At 47.6% G+C, this 19257-nt stretch overlaps 1 protein-coding gene across 1 annotated transcript; it reads left to right on the forward strand.

Moving 5' to 3' along the window:
* Nucleotides 1-754: 754 nt before the first annotated feature.
* LOC100223824 (tetraspanin-36) lies at nt 755-18837 on the forward strand. Its single transcript, XM_072922206.1, has 7 exons — nt 755-910; nt 12688-12879; nt 14435-14509; nt 14950-15045; nt 15611-15763; nt 16697-16780; nt 17606-18837. Exons 1-7 carry the CDS (start codon nt 851-853, stop codon nt 17690-17692), a joined length of 747 nt encoding a protein of 248 aa, XP_072778307.1. The 5' UTR covers nt 755-850; the 3' UTR covers nt 17693-18837.
* The last annotated feature ends 420 nt before the right edge of the window (nt 18838-19257 follow it).

A 19257-nucleotide genomic window follows, 5' to 3' on the forward strand; every position in this document is an offset into this window, starting at 1 on the left:
GGGACACCTTCCACTGTCCCAGGGTGCTCCAAGCCCCATCCAGTCTGGCTTTGGACATTTCCAGGGATCCAGGGGCAGCCACAGCTGCTCTGGGCACCCTGTGCCAGGGCCTGCCCACCCTCCCAGCCAGCAATTCCTAATTCCCAATATCCCATCTGTCCCTGCCCTCTGGCAGTGGGAGCCATTCCCTGTGTGCTGTCCCTGCCTGCCTTGTCCCCAGTCCCTCTGCAGCTCTCCTGGAGCCCCTTGAGGCCCTGGCAGGGGCTCTGAGCTCTCCCTGGAGCTTCTCTTGTGCAGGGGAACAGCCCTGAGCACAGGGGCAGAGGGGCAGAACCCCCCTGCCCTGCTGCCCACGCTGGGGATCAGCCCAGGGCATTGAGTCCAGTTGTTAACCCAGCATGGATCCATGTATTCCCACCACCGATCCGCATATTCCTGCTGTTCATGGAGCATGTGATTGAGGAGATCGGCTTCAGACAAACCAAAACTGACAGGCTGGGTGAAGGGCAGATAGCTGTGGGTTAGCAACCCTGGAAGGCAAATCTGTTGTACAGCTTTGCGCTGAGAGCTTTTCACGCAGCTTAGTGTAACTTCGCTGGAAAGTTACATAAGTTTTGGGGTGGGGGGCGGGGAAAAAAAGGAAAAAAAATCACCAAAAAAAAAAACCAAACCGCGCTGAAGTCAAGAGTAATTTTCTCCGGCGGTTCTTCCGGCACTCCCTGCTTGGAAATCCGCCTGTTCTGCCACGGGGGAAGCGTCCCGTGGGTGGGTGTGAGTGGGCAGGGCAGGGCAGGGGCGGCCCGTGGGGACCGGGAGCGGTGCGGAGGCACAGCCCCAGAGCTGCGCGGAGATGGACTGCGGAGTCATCACCTCCAAGACCGTGCTGCTGCTGCTCAGCCTCGCCTTCTGGGTACCGCGGGGATGCCGTGCGGGACGGGGACAGGATGCTGGGGACGTGTCCGGGCACTGGGCTTGGCTGTGCGCTCGGACATTTCTGTAGCAGCGCCTAATTGCGTGTTTTTAAAGAACAGGGAGATTGTGGGGTTTGAGTTTCTAAGCGAAAAAAATAATAAGGTCAGAGCTTGTTACGTTTTTTGTTCGTTTTTCTTTTTCTTCGTGGCGTGTTTGTAATGTAATACTTATGGGTTTTATGTAGTACTCATGTTTTTAATGTAGTACTCATGTTTTTAATGTAGTACTCACGTTTTTAATGTAGTACTCATGTTTTTTATGTAGTACTCACGTTTTTAATGTAGTACTCACGTTTTAATGTAGTACTCATGTTTTTAATGTAGTACTCATGTTTTTAATGTAGTACTTATGTTTTTAATGTAGTACTCATGTTTTTAATGTAGTACTCATGTTTTTAATGTAGTACTCATGTTTTTAATGTAGTACTCACGTTTTAATGTAGTACTCACGTTTTTAATGCAGTACTCATGTTTTTAATGTAGTACTCACGTTTTAATGTAGTCCTCCTGTTTTTAATGTAGTACTCACGTTTTCAATGCAGTACTCACGTTTTTAATGCAGTACTCGTGTTTTTAATGTCGTCTAGTTTTTAGTACTTTTTTTTAGTAGTGTTTTTAGTTAAGGCAGTCTACAGCCGCGTTTTGTAATCGGGAGCAAACGGAGCCGCACGGCGAGGGAGTTGTACAAGGGCTCTGCTCCGTATTTGGGGCGAGGAGGCTTTTGGGGAGGAAAACTGCTGAGAACTTTGTTCCAGCTATGTCCTTGGCACAGTTACGGCTTTCCAAATCCGTGGTAATTATTTACAAGCAAGTGAGAAAATGAGGGTGGTTTGTATACTTTTTAGCCTAACCCGCGCTGTTTTGGGGTGTCAGCATCGGAGGCTTGTGGCAGCCTCGTGATTGTTTGGAAATCTGGGGATTGTTCTGGTAACCAGGCTCGGGCATTCGCCCTGCACAGGGAAGTTTGGAAAGCCCCCACCATCACCACGGACCGCCCTGGGATTTTGTGCTGCGCTCAGGGAAGGGCCGTGCCGGACCTCAGGTGTGTCAGGCTCTGGGATGGGCTTCGCGGCTGCTTTGTAGCACCTGGATGTTCTCCAGATGGGGCTTTTCCAGCGATGCTCCAACCTGCCGGCGATAGCCAGGGCCTGGAGTTGGGCTCAGCATGGCAGTGGCCTTTGCCCTGGGTGTAGCAGGGGCTCTTCCTCAAGAGAACCAAAGTTTTCCAGAGACATGAGGAGGGAGAAAAATAACGCAAAAGAAGGAATCCTGCTTGAATTAATCCCTGGGGTCTTGTGGGGTGTGGTGGGGAGCTCATCCCCTCCATCCTCTGCTTCCTCTATGGAGACCGGGCATAGTTTAATGCTGTGTGTGCTCCACGTAAATCCTGAACCGCTGGCACAAATGGAGCTGCAGGCCAAGTCACTGCTGCACACCAGGTGACATGATCTCATATGTCTGCTTGGTTTGTGGCGATTTCCTTTTCGTGGCTTTTTTTTTTTTTTTTTTTTTTTAAGTAGCCACAGAGAAACATTTCAGCATCCCTCTGTTTGTGTGTGGAAAGCCTCAGATCAGGTGTACCTCTGTTTGGCATCGTGGCTTTGCTTTTTGAAAATGAAACAACAGCCTTACATCCTCTTAGAAATGTCTCTGGTGCTTTTCCTTCTGCTGTAGGAGCACTCTGTAGTTGTGACTGGTCATCTGCTTCTGTGGACTGCCAGTAATGATCCTTGTGCACGTCTCTGGCCTCTGAATTTGGGGTGACCCAGATCTTTTGGGTTGTTTATCATCCCAGTAAGAGCAGTGCAGCCCAGTACCTGCGGCATTTAGATGCTGCTGCCACCATTGTGTGTGCTGATCACATTCCAGCAGTAGAACTGCAGAACCTGGAATTCTGGTTTAGGAGGGTGGAGGTGGAGGGACTGATTCTTTTATACTCCCTCAGAACATTTCTAACAGTCAGGGCTCTGTAAGTACAAGGCTCCAGATGATTGTGAAAACAGGATTTGCAAAGAACATCAGAGCTCTTCTCCAAGGAGTAATTCATGTCCAGACATTGCACGCTGCAGATTTTTCCCAGCTCAGAAGTGATTATGGAAAATAATTCACCACCTGCATAGTCAGCAGATGGTGCAGATGTGGTTCTTTGACAGAAGTTATTACTCAAGAATATCCTAAAAAGGCAAAAAATCCTCTTTTGGATTTCTGATCGTTATCGTGCAGAGTGAAGGAAGTCAGATCTTCCACGATGACAAATCGGGCTTCCTAAATGAGGTGAAACAACAGCTTTTCTCCTAAGCACCAGGCTCAGCATTGTATGTGCAGGTCATTCTGCGGGTGAGGGATTTATGCATAATTCCCCCAAGAAACTCAGTGATTAAAGATTATTTAATTATAAGGTTACCACGGGTGGTGCTTCGGGCTGTGGGAGTTCTTCCCACCTCCTCTCCTGCTCTTTAGCACCTACCAATTAGTTGTGAGTGAGTGGTTGTTTTGGTGAGTGGGTGCTGGCCTGCTCCAGGTGAAGACTGAGCATTCAGGTTTATCTCATGGGACCTAAAAGAGCAAAAGAGAGAAAGGGTCAGAGCAGACCATGATGTTCTTGGCAATGTCTTTTGAGGGGACTTCGCTGGGTGGGATGTGATGATCTTTTTGAAGGAGAGAGGTGAAATGCTGGGATTCACTTCCTGATCCAAAGGAAGAAACTGAGAATGTTAAAATTAGCTGGAAGCTTTGTGCTCCAGTATTTCTTTATAATGTGCAGTAGACACCTTCCAGGTCGCTTTTAACCTCAAAGCATCCAGCACCTTGCCCCTGCTCACCTTCAGCTTCATTGTCACTAAGCAGCTCCCTGCCTTCAGCGGGGATTTGGCATCCACTGGTGGTCCTGGGGATTAGGAGATAGACTTACACCATCCTTGTGGGTCCCCTCCAACACAAGATATTCTGATTCATCACCAAAGGGCTACCTTAGGTGTTCCTGCAGTGGAAAATCCTGCTTGCCCACATTTCCCATTCACTTTTAAGCAGAGGTGGGCACTTCCCCAGCCTCCTTGCTTTACTTGCCCAACAGCAGGGAGGAGCATAAGGACGAGTTCCTGCCCAGGGGGCTTTAGCAGGACCAGGGGAATCTGAGAGAGCAGCATTTGATCTGCTGACAAGAAGTGCAGCCCCCTGCCATGGGCAGGAACACCTTCCATTAGACCAGGTTGCTCAGGGAATCACTATATTGCTGTGGTTCACTTTAAATAATTTTTAGTGATTTGGAGGTATAAACTTACCCACAAGAAAAATTCCTGCATGTGTGAATGGTTTGATATCACTCATGCCAGTAATGAGTACTTTGGGAATGCTTACTCTGAAGCCTCAGTCAGAGAGAAATTTGGATGCTTTTAATGAACAATGCATTGAATAGCAAAGATTTCATTGAGGAAGGGGAGGGGAAGGTGGTGGGTTCCTTGGGAGTTGGAACCACAGTGATTTTTAAGGTCACTTCCAGCCCCAGCCATTCTATGATTTCTAGCTCGTCTCTGAACGCTGAGGGCAGAGCAGCCACATGATGCAGGGTGGTCACGGGATGGGATCCTTTTGAGCATGCCCTGAAAGGGTAAAGTTGCTCCTTGTTTTGAATTACTCAGCCCAAAATCAGGAAGAGGAACTGAACTGCCTTTCAGGAAAACGTGGTCAGCAGAGGGGAGGTGTTGGGACAGTGATGCAGATTTGGGGGAACAGCCTCAGCCAGACGGTTCCTGTGGCAGTGAAAGGACCTGTCGGATGGCCAGGCTCTGTATCCATCCCTAAAGGCACTTCGGTCTCTTTGAAGGTCTCCCAATATGCAGGTCACCAAAACCAGAGGTTAGCAGGCTGAGAATGTGGGGGTGATCAGCCTGGGGACGAGGAAGTCGTGTGGAGACCACATAACAGCCTTCAACATCTGACAGGGGCTGCAAGGGGAATTCTTCATCAGGAACTGTAGTGATGGGAGAATGGCTTCTCACAGAAAAGAGAGGAAATTTAGGGTAGATATCGGGAAGGAATTGTTCCTGTGAGGGTGGTGAGGCACTCTGTAGGTTACCCAGAGAAACAGAAGTGCTCCATACCAGGGTGGACAGGGCTTGGAGCAACCTGGGACAGTGGAAGGAGTCCCTGCCCATGGCAGGGCATGGGACTGGATGAGCTTTACAGGTCCTTCCCACCCAAACCCTTCTGGGATTCTGTGGTTCCATGTTGTGGAAGCACATGTGGTAATTACAGGGGCTCAAGAGGTCCCATTTTAGTGCCTCTTTAGCAAGATTTAGGATTAGCTCTGCTGTGATTTAGGCGCACTTTGGTTTAGTTGCAGCGTCCAATGTCTGAGCCTGGAACAGCTGACTGAGAAATTGGGGTGGTTCCGAAGGCAAATATTGAACTACAGGGTGTTTTGTGTCCAGACAGGCTGCTCAGATCCAAAACAGCCTGGCACTGGCTGATAAATCAATCTGTGCTCAGCTGAACTTACACTCCCTGCAAGCTCATGCCCTGCAGTCTGTGTATTTGGGGAGAATATGAGTGAAAATGGGGGTTCTGACAAGTGAAAATGGGTTTCTCCTCCTCCTGGTCCTGTTGCCTCTGTGATTGTGATTAACCCTATCCCCAAGGCAGGGATTTAAGCATTAGAAGACGTAGGAATTGGGGCAGGGTTCCTGGCTTTGCACTGCTGTACAGTGTCTCCGTGAAGACATCCCACCATTTGTGCCAGGTATGTGCTGGCTTTTAGGGATAGGAAAATAACACTGGAATTAAGCTTGGGGAACAGAAAGCAGTATGCTAAAACAACTCTTAAGATGGACATTTACTTAATATAGCTTGCAAACAAGCCCACTAAACCCAGAATCCCCTCTGAGTGTCTGGTTTTGCAGCATGTAAACTGCAGAAAAATGTTGGTTTGGGGATTTCTTCTGAAGAGAGGGATATAGGTTTTCAGAGCCTTTTGGCAGCTCATTGTTTTAATTTGAGAAAGAAAAGGAAAAAGCAAGTGCTTCCCACCATAGCCAGAAAGCGGCCCTGAGGTGTGTTTTGAAGGCAGGCTGAAGCATGCCCCACAGTCGTGCATCCCAGCTGAATATTTAAGTGTAGCAGACCTTGGTGGGTCTGCTGTGCCTTGGTGTACCTTGGCTCAGAGCAGCTGTCTGGGTTCTGTCCCATCTCTGTAAGCTCATGTGAGGAAACTGATTTGAAGGCTTTAGTTTGAGGGAAATGACTGGCATGAGATTAGCAGGAATTCTCTTCTGGGGCTGTTGGTGCTGCTGGAGTCGAGGACAGACTGGTAGGAGCTCACAGCTTGGGTGCTTTTTGCTCCAATCCAAAGCCAACGTGCTGAGTTCGGTATTTTTTATTATTTTGTCAATCAGTGTTTTCACAACATGAAGATGTGAGGGAACACAGCAGGTTTGTGACTAACAGGAGACCCAATCCTGCCCCAGCCCTGGCTCCAGCAGCACAAGGACGTGGAGCTGCTGGAGCCAGCCCAGAGGAGGCCACGGAGCTGCTGCCAGGGCTGGAGCCCCTCTGCTCTGGAGCCAGCCTGGCAGAGCTGGGGCTGTTCCCCTGCACAAGAGAAGCTCCAGGGAGAGCTCAGAGCCCCTGCCAGGGCCTCAAGGGGCTCCAGGAGAGCTGCAGAGGGACTGGGGACAAGGCAGGCAGGGACAGCACACAGGGAATGGCTCCCACTGCCAGAGGGCAGGGACAGATGGGATATTGGGAATTAGGAATTGCTGGCTGGGAGGGTGGGCAGGCCCTGGCACAGGGTGCCCAGAGCAGCAGCTTTTCTTGCTCCTCTGAGCCTGGGCTTGCCCAGATGATGCTGACAGGGCCAGTGAGCACAGGCTGAGGCACAGGATGGTCCCTCTGAACATCAGAAACCTTTTTCACGGTGAGAGTGACCAAGCACAATCTCACACCGGCCTGGGTGAAGCCAGAGAACACGAATAGGGCAGTACCTGATTTATCATTTAGAGAAATTAATACCATAAGCAGGGTAGGAAACGGTAGCTGAAGCCAGGAGGTCCCTTCCAGCCAGCAGAGTTCTAAATTCAGGATGGAAAATGGAGAGAAGATTGTGCAGGTGGGATGGGAGGTGCTGAGCTGGGGTCACTCTCATTGCTGCTCCAAACCAGCTTTGCCTCAGGCCAAGGGAGACCCTCAGCTCTGGTCCATGTGGGACAAGGGGAGCTTTAAACTGCTTAAAATGAGGGTAAAGTGAGGAAAGCTTTCTGAAAAATGCTCAGGGCCTTTATTTTCCCCTACAGTCCCTAGAAAACCTGTTGCCTCCCTGAAAATGGGGTAGTGCAGCAGCCAGGGAGGACTTGAAACCGTGGCAGTGAATGGGAAGAATAAATCTTGTAGCACAATAAATCAGCAAGGGAGCTAGATAGTGATTCCCTTTGCTATGCAAGCTGGCTGTTGGGTAATAAAATACATTATTTATGGAGGAAATGTGCAAAACCTTTCAAGCAGAAGATTTATGTGTCAAGGTAAATAAAAAACACTTCTTGCACACAGAAAAAAAGCCAAAAAACAAAGACATGGAGTTTCTTTTGTGTTGAGGAAAGGATGGGCAGCTGAACTGAGACCAGTGTTGCTGGAGGCTGATTCTAGATATGAGAAACATGGGGGCAGCACAGTAGTAATAACTGGAATTGGCAACTAATAATTGAAGAATAATTGATGTAATAATTTGCATCTGACTATGCAAAGATACTGGTTAAAAAAGTGGGATTTGAGCCTTAAAATTAACTCTGGCAGCTCTGTGAGCTGACTGTCTAATGATGAGTTAGGTGGCAGTGGTTCAGAAAGGGTTTGTGTGGATATTCATAGTTCATCCAGTTTGTATTTGCAGTAGTTTGCTGTAGAAGACAGCTGCTCTTACTGTGTCATGAAAAATTGTGTTTTTTCTCTTACCTGTCTTTGCTCATAGAAAGTAAATGAGACAGGGAAAAGTCCAGCCAGCCTGAGTTTTGTGCTGTTGTGGATATTAGTGCTGGCCCTGGGAAAGTCCCACTGGACAAAGGAGAAATGGCTGTAGGTCTCACAGCCTCAATTTTTACTGTATAGAGGCTGCATCTTGCTGCACTCATGGGGTGAATTCGGAATTCACCGTGTCCTTAAGCTTCTCCTTTTAACACTACAGCTTTGTTACTCTGTATTTTTAATTTTCCTGCCTTTTCAAATGAAAGTCTCATACCAGTTTACAGTAACAGATCGAGTCGTAAAATCAACACACTGAAATGGGAGGATGCTGGAGGAGACATTTTAAAAACTGCCCCAAATCCTCCAAGCAGCAGACGCTGCCTTTTAACATCATAGTTGGTAGTTTGCTCCTTTGCTGTGCCTTATCTGGGCTTGGCAGGGGACAAAGAAGCCTGTGCTGATAACTGTGAACGAACAGCAACCTCTGCTCTCAGCCATCACATAAGGTTGGCTTATGAAAACAGAGAAGTACAGGTGGAAAAGCACCTGTTCTGCTTCACTGATACAAAAGAAATATATATATATATAATATTTGCATATATTTCAGAGCAGTGGTATAGAGGAAGATTTAAGCAGCCCCTTCTGTGTCTGTGATTAAGTGGCATGAAGTATTTGCATGGCTATAAGCCTCCTGAAAAAGGTAGGGGCTTTTGGTCATGAGCATATAAAAACAGTGGAACATGAAGTTAAGGGGCTTGTTGCAGTTTTAGAAAATAGATAAAATCAGTGTTTTCCAGCAGCTGTCCTGCTCTGCGTCAGTCAGACAGTCCAGGTTCTGTTTCTGGGGCAGGAGTGAATATTCACGGTGCTCTGTGTGTGTTTTGTGACTGGGAGACCCCCTTGTTGTGTTTGTCCTCTGTGCACAGCTTCCCTGGCTTGGCCAAGCGTGGAGGGGCTTGGTGAGCCCAGACCCTGCCCAAAATCTGGTGACGGTCACAGCTTGGCTTCCTTCTCACTCAGCCCCGAGGAGTTCACTTTTTCATGCTCCAGTAGTTTCTCTGCTTTCTGTCAAGGGCGTGGGATATGAAAAATGAGTGATTCTGGCACTAGGTCCTCGATGAGTGAGAGCTGTGGGGGTGAGGCGGCTGCAGCTCCATTGCCCAGCTGTGAAAAGGGGTTTTCTTACAAAGATTCTGGCACTAGGTCCTTGGTGAGTGAGAGCCGTGGGGGTGAGGCGGCTGCAGCTCCATTGCTCAGCTGTGAAAAGGGGTTTTCTTACAAAATTTCCTTTGGCCTCACCTCGCCATCACGCCTTGAGGAAGTCACCAGCGCTGTGAACGGCAGCAGCGGTTTCCTGGTGCCTGGTGAGTCGGTGTGCGGGGCAGGACAGGTCGGGGTGGGCGTTGTGCTGGCTGTGGGTCCCCGGGCGAGTGCTTCTCCTCCCCTTGAGCCACCCTGAGCTGCCCTGCGGGGTTTGTGCCGCACCCTGGGACCTGCTGGGCACTGGCTGGCTGCAAGCACCCTGACAAGCAGGAGACAACAAAACCTGTGACAAAAAGGGGGTTTTGGCATAACCCTAGCAGCCTTGTGTGGCATTTAAATGGGTTTGAGGAGGTGGTTGACTAATCGTGGAAAAGGAGGTATTTGATCTATTCCTTCTCAAAAGTAATTGCTCAAACTGGTTGTTGTGTTTGTGGGATTGTTTATTTCTTGAAATCCAACAGAAAAGCTAATCAGACAAACTTTGAGATCCATCTTTTGCAATTCAAAGGACTTGTTCTTCTAGAGAAATACATCTTAGTACATCTTCAGCTTAGATCTAGGAATGGGCTGTAGGTTGTGTGATGTTGAGGTGAAAAAAATCCCTCCACCGGATTTTGAATTTGCCTTAAATTCTGGAAAGGCTTAAGGGAAGAGTTCTGATTTAAGTTCTGAAGTATTTTTTCATCTTTGCTTTCAGCACTCCTCTTTGGGGCTCACCTGCAAAAATCAGGGAAGAGGTCATTAGCTATGATGCCTTCCATTCCTAAGTGGCCCTGCTTTTCAAGGCTTCAGGATTCTTCCACTGAATTAGAATTCATGGGTGAAGTTGTGGCAGTATCTGTAGTCATCTTCCTCTAAGTCTTCTCCCAAAGACTTCTGGTTTTGTGTCATTACACTTCCCTTTTCTGCTTGGAAGCAGAAGTTAGGAAATTTTAGTAGACTTCTTGCTGGTTGTGCTTTGTCTCTGACCAGAAACAAGGCAATCCTGAGTATTGCAATAAAACCCACTGTGAAAATGCTTTATATTCGAGATCTTTGAACTTAACACTAGACCTGGTTTGTCTTGGAGCTTTGCTGGTCCTGGCTTTAGGGGCCTTTTGTGAATTGGCTTAATAATTTATTCATTTTTTTTCTTAATTCCTGTCAGCCTTTTACTTGCAGCGAGGTTTTTCTTGGCTCCCCACAGCTAAGAAAGCATTGATCTTCAGCATGTCCTGTGCTGCTTCCTTTGCCTGTTGAGCACACTGGAAATGGATGGAAATTGGGATACGGATGAAAATGGAGAATGTTTCTCCACCATGGTGGAGAGGGACTTTGGAAAAGACACTGGAGTGACAGGACAAGAGGGAACGGCTCCCACTGCCAGAGGGTGGGGTGAGATGAGATATTGGGAAGGAATCATTCCCTGCAGTGGTGCTGAGGCCCTGGCATGACTTTGCCTGCCCCTACAGACACGTGCATCCCGCATCCCAGGCCAGAAATACAGGATATACTTTTAGTCATGCACCTTCATTCTTTCTGTGCAACTGAAGGCAAAGGAGGATGGAGGTGCTGTGTCCTCCACCTCCACCTTTACTGTGGCAGCAGCTCTCTGACCACAGAAACAAACAACTTGCCCAGAATGGTGCCTGGGAAAGTCTGTGAGAAGATCAGAGGCACGAGTGAGAAACAATTCTTATCTTCACTTGCTGCACCTGGCATTGTGAACATGTGCAGTGTGTTGTGGAGATTTGTTTACCAAAGGGTGGTTTCTTAATTAGCCAGTGGTGATGGTGTTTTGAATGGAGGACCAGTCAGTTCCACCTGTAGCAAACTAGGGTATAAAAAAGAAATTAATAAATTTCTTAATAAATTAAAATACCAGCCTTGTGTGAATACATTGATTATTACCCAGCTGGGGGCCCGTTGCTGAGACACTTTACTGCTGCTGCCATCCCAAGGACTTTTCCTGTCCCCCTTTCGGTTCAGGAGCAGAGTGTTGGAGGAGAAGGTGAGGTTGCTTCTCCTCAACTCCTCCCTCCTGTGGTGAAGTGAGAAGCTTGTGGTGCCCTTTGAGATAAAGTGGTCTCATCCTTTCCCTGAGTCCCTAAAAAGGGGTGGCAGGAAAAACTACGGTCACCCTACACCGGCAGATGGGGAAATAGGAAACAGATTTTCCTCAATGAGAGGAAAAATGAAAGGAAGCTTTAGCAATCAGTTTAATCGTTAGCATATCTGAAAACCCAGTGCATGTGGAGAAGAAAAACAAATAACCTGTTGAGAATTGGTGATCCTATTCCTTTTCATGATATCCCACTTGGTAGAGAACCTGCTGTATCTGAGCCCCAGGATCTTGCAGGTCCTGTACTAAATGTCTGGCTTCATCACTTGGTGCATCTAACCCCAGTAATTCTGGGGTACAGACAGCATCCAGGAATGCGAGATTATGGGATGGGAGCTGTCTGAAACAAATGATGGTCCTGCACTCAGAGATTATGGGATGGGAGCTGTCTGAAACAAATGATGGTCCTGCACTCAGAGATTATGGGATGGGAGCTGTCTGAAACAAATGATGGTCCTGCACTCGGAGGTAATTGAAAGGCAGGCAGCAGACCTGGCTGGAGGGGAAAGAGCCAAACAAGGTCAAGGAATTAGCTAGTCCTAGCTCCAGCATGAGGAGTGTTTGATTAATTAAAACGTACAGTGCTGGGGAGGTAACACACTGCTCCAAGGCTGCATGATGAAATCCTGCTGTGACCTGTTGAAAACAAACCAGCTGGTTTCCCTTAAGTGTCCAGAATGGGAATATGGAGGGTGCTTAATTTTCCTTGTGCTGCAGGATTACAGAGGGTGGATGAGCCATCCTGACTCCTGAGAGATTTTTTTTGTGCCATCAGTAAGGGCACAAAATGGCTGAATCTTTTGGTGTTGTTTCCAGGGCTATACCCAGTCCAGTGGGTAAAAGTCTTTGGTCTCCAGGGCAGCTGCCACTGGTGCAGTCTGCCTTAGCCTCAATCAGCAAAACATCCTTCTGGGAGAGAGATTATTTTAGAGGTTGCAGAAAGCTGTTTCCTCCAGGAAAAGGAGGGACTATTTTGTTGAGACTAGGTACATTTGTGCCTGCCTTAGTGGTTAATGAAAATGCAAAGGATGAGTTTTTCTCAACAAACAAAAAAAAACCCAACCCTGTGGTGATCTGATTCCTACTGATGCAGCCTTGGGTGGGATGTAGCGTGAGCTTGGCATTCTGCAAAGATACTGATGCAGTTCTATAGACACCAGCCTTCAGTTCAGCTCCTGGGATGCCTTATTAGCAGCGGAGTGACACAGTGAATTTTGTCTTCTCTGTGTTCAAGTTTGAACGCCTAGATTAGGTAATAGTTTCAGATTCAGCGTTCTTTTCCACTAGTCTTTGCACACTGTAGCCATTATTTCTAAAATCACTATGAGAAAACAATCCATGATTAGTTTCCAGGTCAGAGGCTTAATAAATAGCAGCTAATCACTTTTCCTTATTGCATTTCAGGCGGCAGCTGCAGGCCTCAGCTATGTTGGGGCGTACGTCATCAACGCCTACAAGAGCTACGACAACTTTCTGCAGGATAAGTACGCCCTGCTGCCGGCTGTGATCATCATTTGCGTGGCCCTGGTGATGTTCATCATCGGGCTGATCGGCTGCTGCGCCACTTTCCGCGAGTCCCGGGTGGGCCTGGGGCTGGTGAGTGCCACCGAGATGCAACGAAGGGAAAGGTCGTGGTGACACAAGTGCTGAAGCACTGCTTGTTTGTGCGAGTCACTGTCCTAGTTTGGGGCAAATTTGGGAGAAAACCTCCGAAAGGAGCGCCCAGAAACAAACCCCCACAGCCCCTCCCCACCCACCTGGTTTGGGAAGAATTTTCTCAGAGAGAAGTGGAAAAAACTGTTTATTTAACAAACAAAACACTCCCCAGCACCAAAAAAAAAAAGAACAACACCAGATGATTACAAAACTCTTTTCACCGCTCTGAAGAGATGACAAATCCAGAAAGTCTCTCCTGGGAGTGGCCGCCCGGGTCTGGGCACTGGGGATTGCTGTGGGCACTGGGGATTGCTCTTCAGCACTGGGGATTGCTCTGGGCACTGGGGATTGCTCTGGGCACTGGGAATTGCTGCTGCAGATCACAGAGCGCAGCTCTCGGTGCTGCTCGGTGTTTCCCAGGTCCCAGTCCGGAGCAGGTTGGATGGTATTCAGGAAAGGGAAAGGAAAAAGCCAGTCCAGGGAAAAAATTGGACTGCTTAGCTAAACTAGCTAACAAGCAGAAGCAGGAGCAAGAGCAAGCAGGCAAAGCAAGCCAACAAAAGCCAGCAAGCAAAGCAAAGCAAGCCAGCCAGCACCAGCCTCTTCTAGACAACAGACCATGGGGGGAGCTGAGCTGGCTGATAACAAGATGAAACAAACCTTCACTTTCAGAGTCAGTTCTGAAAGCACAGAACAGAATATCAAACATAAACAGAACACACGACTGGGGATACAAACACCATATCGTCACCCTAGGACATTCACCTATGGCTGAGATGCTGTGATCTGCCTCAGCGAGCTAAGGGAAGATGAGTGTGGGGAGCAGCAAGTTTTGAGGAGTGAGGTGGCAGAAATACGAGTTTCTAAGCGAGCAGACCATATGCGTATCCACTTTTCTGCTGACTTCAGTCCTCTGAGTGTTGAAAGCATGCCTTGACTGCTCACAGAATTACTTTTAAAAATCCAGGAAAGTTCACTTAGAGTAACTTCATGCCCAGAGTCATGCCCAAAGGCAATGTGAGCCCAACAAGCAGTGCACAGTGTACCTAACTCAGCTGCTGGTTTATCTGTGCGCTCTCCCCTTTGACATCCACCTTGTCAAGTGTTGCTAGGCTCTTCACACAGGTCACATCGTGGCGGTGTTCAGGATCAGGCACAGAGCCTGTGGGGCCACAGTCATCATCCCAGACATGCACAGTAATCCCCAAAACGTTTGGGTTATCCGGTTCCAACCCCTTTTTCATGGGCAGGGACAGCTTCCACTGGACCAGCCAATACCACCATGTTGCTCCAAACCCTGTCCAACCAGGCCTTGAACAATCCTAGGGGTGAGGCAGCTTCTTCTATCCTAAATTATCTTCTGGGAACTATTTTGATTGGAGAGGCAATAAGAGATAATGATCACTTACTGCTGTAAATTAATGTTAAGTGTATTGTGCAGTTGAGTTCAAGTGCTGTCAGATTCTCTCTTACTGTCTCTCTTTTTTATTTTCAGTTCTTGGCCATTATCCTGGTTATCTTCATTGCAGAAGTATCCACTTTTGTCTTGGGATTTGTTTACAGGGAAAAGGTAAATTAAGAATTAACATCTCTGTCACAGCATAAAAGTAAAGATTACATCTTGCATTGTTTGATCATTCCAATTTATCTGGTTTTTCTTTTACTTCATCCCCTGTCCTGCAACCTGCAGAGCAAATGGGAATGGGGATGTCTTTGTTGGGAACACAGTGAATATATAAAGTACCTGGCAGATACCATAACACTCTCTGAGTTGGATTAAACAGTTTCTGATGCTCCCAAAGGAGGGCTTTTCCATCAAGGGCGGCAACCCAGGAACGTGATTCCGGCTACGTGCCGCCTGAATTTTGTCTAAAACATTGCTTGATTTTTCTTATTTCTTATTTTTTCCCCCCAACTTATTTGGGATACAGATATTTTGCAGTTTCCACCAGATAAAATTTTCAGCTCTCACATTAAAATTGTCTGCATTGTTTTTCTCTCTCTAAACAGGTAAAAACAGATGTGCAAGGTACAATGCGCTCAGTCTTTGAGAAGTATGATGGCAAAGACCCAGAGTCTACAGTTGTGGATTACTTGCAAACACAGGTAAGAAAATATTTAAGCATTGTTTGGAAAAGAACAGTTGGGTCCTAAACAAAGAATTTAAGCTGGGAAAGAAGGGAGGAGGATGAGTGGAGCAGTATCCTGGAACTTGGATCCCCTCACTTTGCAGAGGTGTGTTCAGGCTATGGGTGTGAAGTTACGTAGTGAGGGATGGGGTTGATGTGAGTGACATTTGCATCACAGCAAATAAAGTCCCTATGAATAACTGCTGCTGAGAACACCGCACCATAAAATAGTGAGATGATGGAAGACTCTACCCTGCAACTTGTCACCTTCCTGTTGGAGCTTTCACAAAGAATAAAAACTAAGAGGGATGTCCTAATCTGTGAAGGAGATTGATTTATTACATCTATGACTTTTCCTGTAGCACCACTGCTTGTAAATCTGCTGCAAACTGCTGGCAGCTCTGGCTCTTAACTCACCACAAGCATTCACATATATGAACGTATATTATATATATATATATATATATATAAAATGTAACTGGTAATACCTATGTATAATGCTGTGTAACATAACTGCTGCGTCCCTGTCCTGTGTTTGGTAGCTTCACTGCTGCGGGGTTAAGAACTACAGTGACTGGACGAGCAGCCAGTGGTTTAATTCCACTGGGAACCAGAGTGTTCCCCTGAGCTGCTGCCAGCAAGAGGCCAGGAACTGCACCGGGCGCCTGGATCAGCCACAGGAACTCAACACACGGGTGAGGACGAGGGGCTCGGTTTGGGCCATGTTCATTTTCAGCCAGGTGGAACCGTGGAGGGAAGCACGCCAGGGAGAGTTTAGGGATATGCCCATAGCTGTAGTTGTTTAAACTGATCTGGGGCAGGGGAGCAGACTCATCTGAGATTGACCACGCTGAATCTGGAGGATGACGATGCTCTGAGGGCTGGAGCCCCTCTGCTCTGCAGCCAGCCTGGCAGAGCTGGGGGTGCTCACCTGCACAAGAGAAGCTCCAGGGAGAGCTCAGAGCCCCTGCCAGGGCCTCAAGGTTGCCTGTAAGGAAGATGAGGTCAAACATTTTAGCAGGGCCTGTTGCAAAACGACAAGGGGTAATGTTTTTAAGCTAGAGGAGGATCAGTGTAGATCAGATATGAGCATGGGGAGGCTCTGGCACAGGTTGCCCACAGGAGCTGTGGCTGCCTGTGGATCACTGGAAGTGTCCAAGGCCAGGTTGGACAGGGCTTGGAGCAGCCTGGAATGTGGAAGGTGTCCTTGCCCATGGCAGGGGATGGAACTGAATGATCTTTAAAGTCCCTTCCAACCCAAACCATTCTGTGATTCTATTAACTCCATACCAGGTTGTCTAGTCTGGGCATAAGCCCCTAAGTTGACTTCTGTAGATACCATTGATGGCCATTCCGGCTCTAGGGCTCTTGTTTAAATGACCTGACCTAGAAGAAATTCAGATGCAGCAGTTGTCAGTAATTGGCAGTTTCTCAGTGCCTCTCCTTGTGCAGGAGGAAATAAGCCATCAGGTCTGGAAGACAAGAATGGAGTTCCTCAGCTCTGCAGCGCTGATTGTACAGGCCTTACCAGGTCCTGCTTCCTTGGGAGAGCTGGGGGGGGAAATAATAAATACTTCCAGCTGGGTGAACACCTTTTAACATGTTTCTACCTCTCCCTTTCGTGGCAGGGCTGTGCACAGGAGCTGGAGACCAGGCTGCAGAGTGTTATCAGCTATGCCATGCTGGTAATCCTGGGGTTTGCCATCGTAAAGGTAAATGCTCGTGTCTCTTCTCTCATGGAAAATAGTAGTTTGCCCTTGGATCTCGGGTCTTCTTCGTCTTCATTATCCTAACAGCCCTACAGCTTTCTTCTGCCTCTGAAATAGACTCAGTCCTATGTTCCTCACTTGTGTTTTTCCAGCCGTCTCTGTTTCATCTGCCTCACGATGATGGGAGGGATTCAAAAGACAGTAGGGGATTTGGGCTGGAAATTCAGTGTGGAATCCATTTTATCACAGTCACAGAATCCCAGGATTGTTTAGTTCTTAAGGGACCTTAAAGCCCATCCAGTCCCACCCCCCACCAAGGGCAGGGACACCTTCCACCTCCTCCAAGCCCCATCCAGCCTGGCCTTGGACACTGCCAGGGATCCAGGGACAGCCACAGCTGCTCTGGGCACCTGTGCCAGGGCCTGCCCACCCTCCCAGGGAACAATTCCTTCCAAAGATCCCATCCATCCCTGCCCTTCCTGGTGGGAAGCCAATCCTGTCACTCCTTGTCCAAAGATGTGCTTAAATAGTTTGGAGAACTCATTTTATCCCAGAACAATCCTAGCCTTTTGCTGAAATTTTCCCCATGGCGAGATAACTAGTAATTAATGTGAATGTATTAATTAATGGAACAAACCAGAGAGGAAGCACTCCAGCCAGATCTATTACTGGGAATTGGTATGCAAAAATAACACTTTCTGTAGATGTATTTTTAAATTAGTATTTTTTTTTCACATGGTGAAGTCATCCACTGTGTAGGTGTTTAATCTGACAACTGAAACAGAAACACAGCAGGACTAAGTCCCTTGTGCACTCCCTCTTTTCCAGTTCTTCGGAATGCTGAGTGTCTGTGTGCTTACTTGCAAGAAAGAAGAAAGTGGATATCAGCCTCTTTACTCAGGGGTGTTTGCTTAATAAACTGAAAAGAACATTCTTGCTTCCTGATGATGAAACTGACTTGTGACCATACCACAGCTTTCCGAAACGTTTATGCTAAGTTTGGACCTGTGACTACGGGTGGTGTAGTAGGCTCTGGAAAGAAACTTTCTTCTGCCCTTCTTTCCTCTGCCCCAAAAACATGCAGCAGAAACTTTATCTTTTAATCAATAAACTGGTGGAGACCACAGGAGGGCTTTCAGCTGCCTGCACAAACCTCAGATCATTCCCATGGTGTGGTTTAAACAACAAAAGGTTGTTTATATACTCTTCATAGGCATGGGGATCTGTAGTATGTTTTTCTTCTGTATCTGATTGTGCAGTTTTTCTTATGTCACTTATAATTCTGTTTATTACAGAGGTTGTTAGTGCAAGACAACCCCATGCTTCAAATCTAGAACAAGCATTTGTGTGGTTGTTTGGAGCAGCTAGCAAACATGAAAATCCCCAGGTTTTGGGCTCAGAACTCTCTCTTTGGTTTGTTTTTATCTCTTAATTATTGATATTAAAAATTCCTTATGAAGCAAGGGCTTTCAAACATTCCTCCTCCTTTTTCTGTGGTTTGCCTGGGGGAATTAGTGCCACATTTCCACCCTGACCACGCTTCTCTGCTAAAATATTAAGATGTATTCTTGTACAAAGCAATTCCAGTAACCTGCCGTAGTGGTGCTTTTGCACATTTTCTGTTCTCCTTAATTCTGCTGGACACAGATTGGGTTGCATTCCTGCTTTAACACAGTCCTTCAACTCGTTTGTATGCTATAAACTCTTCAGGATTTTGGGGATAGAGAAGAGAGGGAACTGTGAGCTTTTATGTGTCAGGGAATTGTGGAAAAGCAACAGAGATTCTGCTGATTCCTTCCTTGGAGATATAAGCAGCCTGTCCTTAACAAAATGAACCTTTATATTTGTAGCTAATAAGAGAAAAAAAATTAGCTTGGGATCAGTGTAAACCCTTTAATTATCTCCATCCCTTCCCCATGAGAGAAAAAGTGATGCGTGATGATGTCCTATGGGGGACACACCAGCGCGAGCATGTGTATGTTGAAAAATGAGTTTTTACTGAGGGCTTTGTCTTCTGTTAAATGCTGAAATAAACTGAATTTATACAACCAAGTAATAAATAGTGCGGCGGCAGTTGTTCGATGCTGTAGTAATTCCCTGGAGGGAGCGAAGTCCTCAGTGGCGGAACCGGAGCGGGGCGCTCAGAGAGATCCCGCCCGGCTCCCCTCAGCCATTCCGCCTCCAGCGGTCCTGCCTTCCCTTCCCGCTGCCTTTCAGCGATCCCGCCTTCCCTTCCCGCTGCCTTTCAGCGATCCTGCCTTCCCTTCCCGCTGCCTTTCAGCGATCCCGGCTCTCTTCTCACCCAGCTCCACTTTGCAATTTTGCCTTTCGCTCCCGCTCCCCTCAGCGATCCCGCTTCCCTTCGCGCCCGGCTCTCTTCAGGGATCCCTTCCCGCCCGGTTTCCCAACCGTTCCCCTCAGCAGTTCCGCCTTCCGCCCTTCCTCCCCATTCCCTTCAGCAACCCTGCCTTCCTCCCCGT

The sequence above is a fragment of the Taeniopygia guttata genome, chromosome Z (genome assembly GCF_048771995.1).
Source record: "Taeniopygia guttata chromosome Z, bTaeGut7.mat, whole genome shotgun sequence".
In the NCBI taxonomy this organism is placed as follows: domain Eukaryota; kingdom Metazoa; phylum Chordata; class Aves; order Passeriformes; family Estrildidae; genus Taeniopygia; species Taeniopygia guttata.

Excerpts from the sequence above, each read along its gene's own strand:
- LOC100223824 (XM_072922206.1), top strand. The coding sequence starts at position 851 with ATGGACTGCGGAGTCATCACCTCCAAGACCGTGCTGCTGCTGCTCAGC. Across the intron at positions 14,510-14,949 it reads GATTTGTTTACAGGGAAAAG|GTAAAAACAGATGTGCAAGG; the intron begins GTAAATTAAGAA and ends CTCTCTAAACAG. Across the intron at positions 16,781-17,605 it reads TGGGGTTTGCCATCGTAAAG|TTCTTCGGAATGCTGAGTGT; the intron begins GTAAATGCTCGT and ends CCTCTTTTCCAG.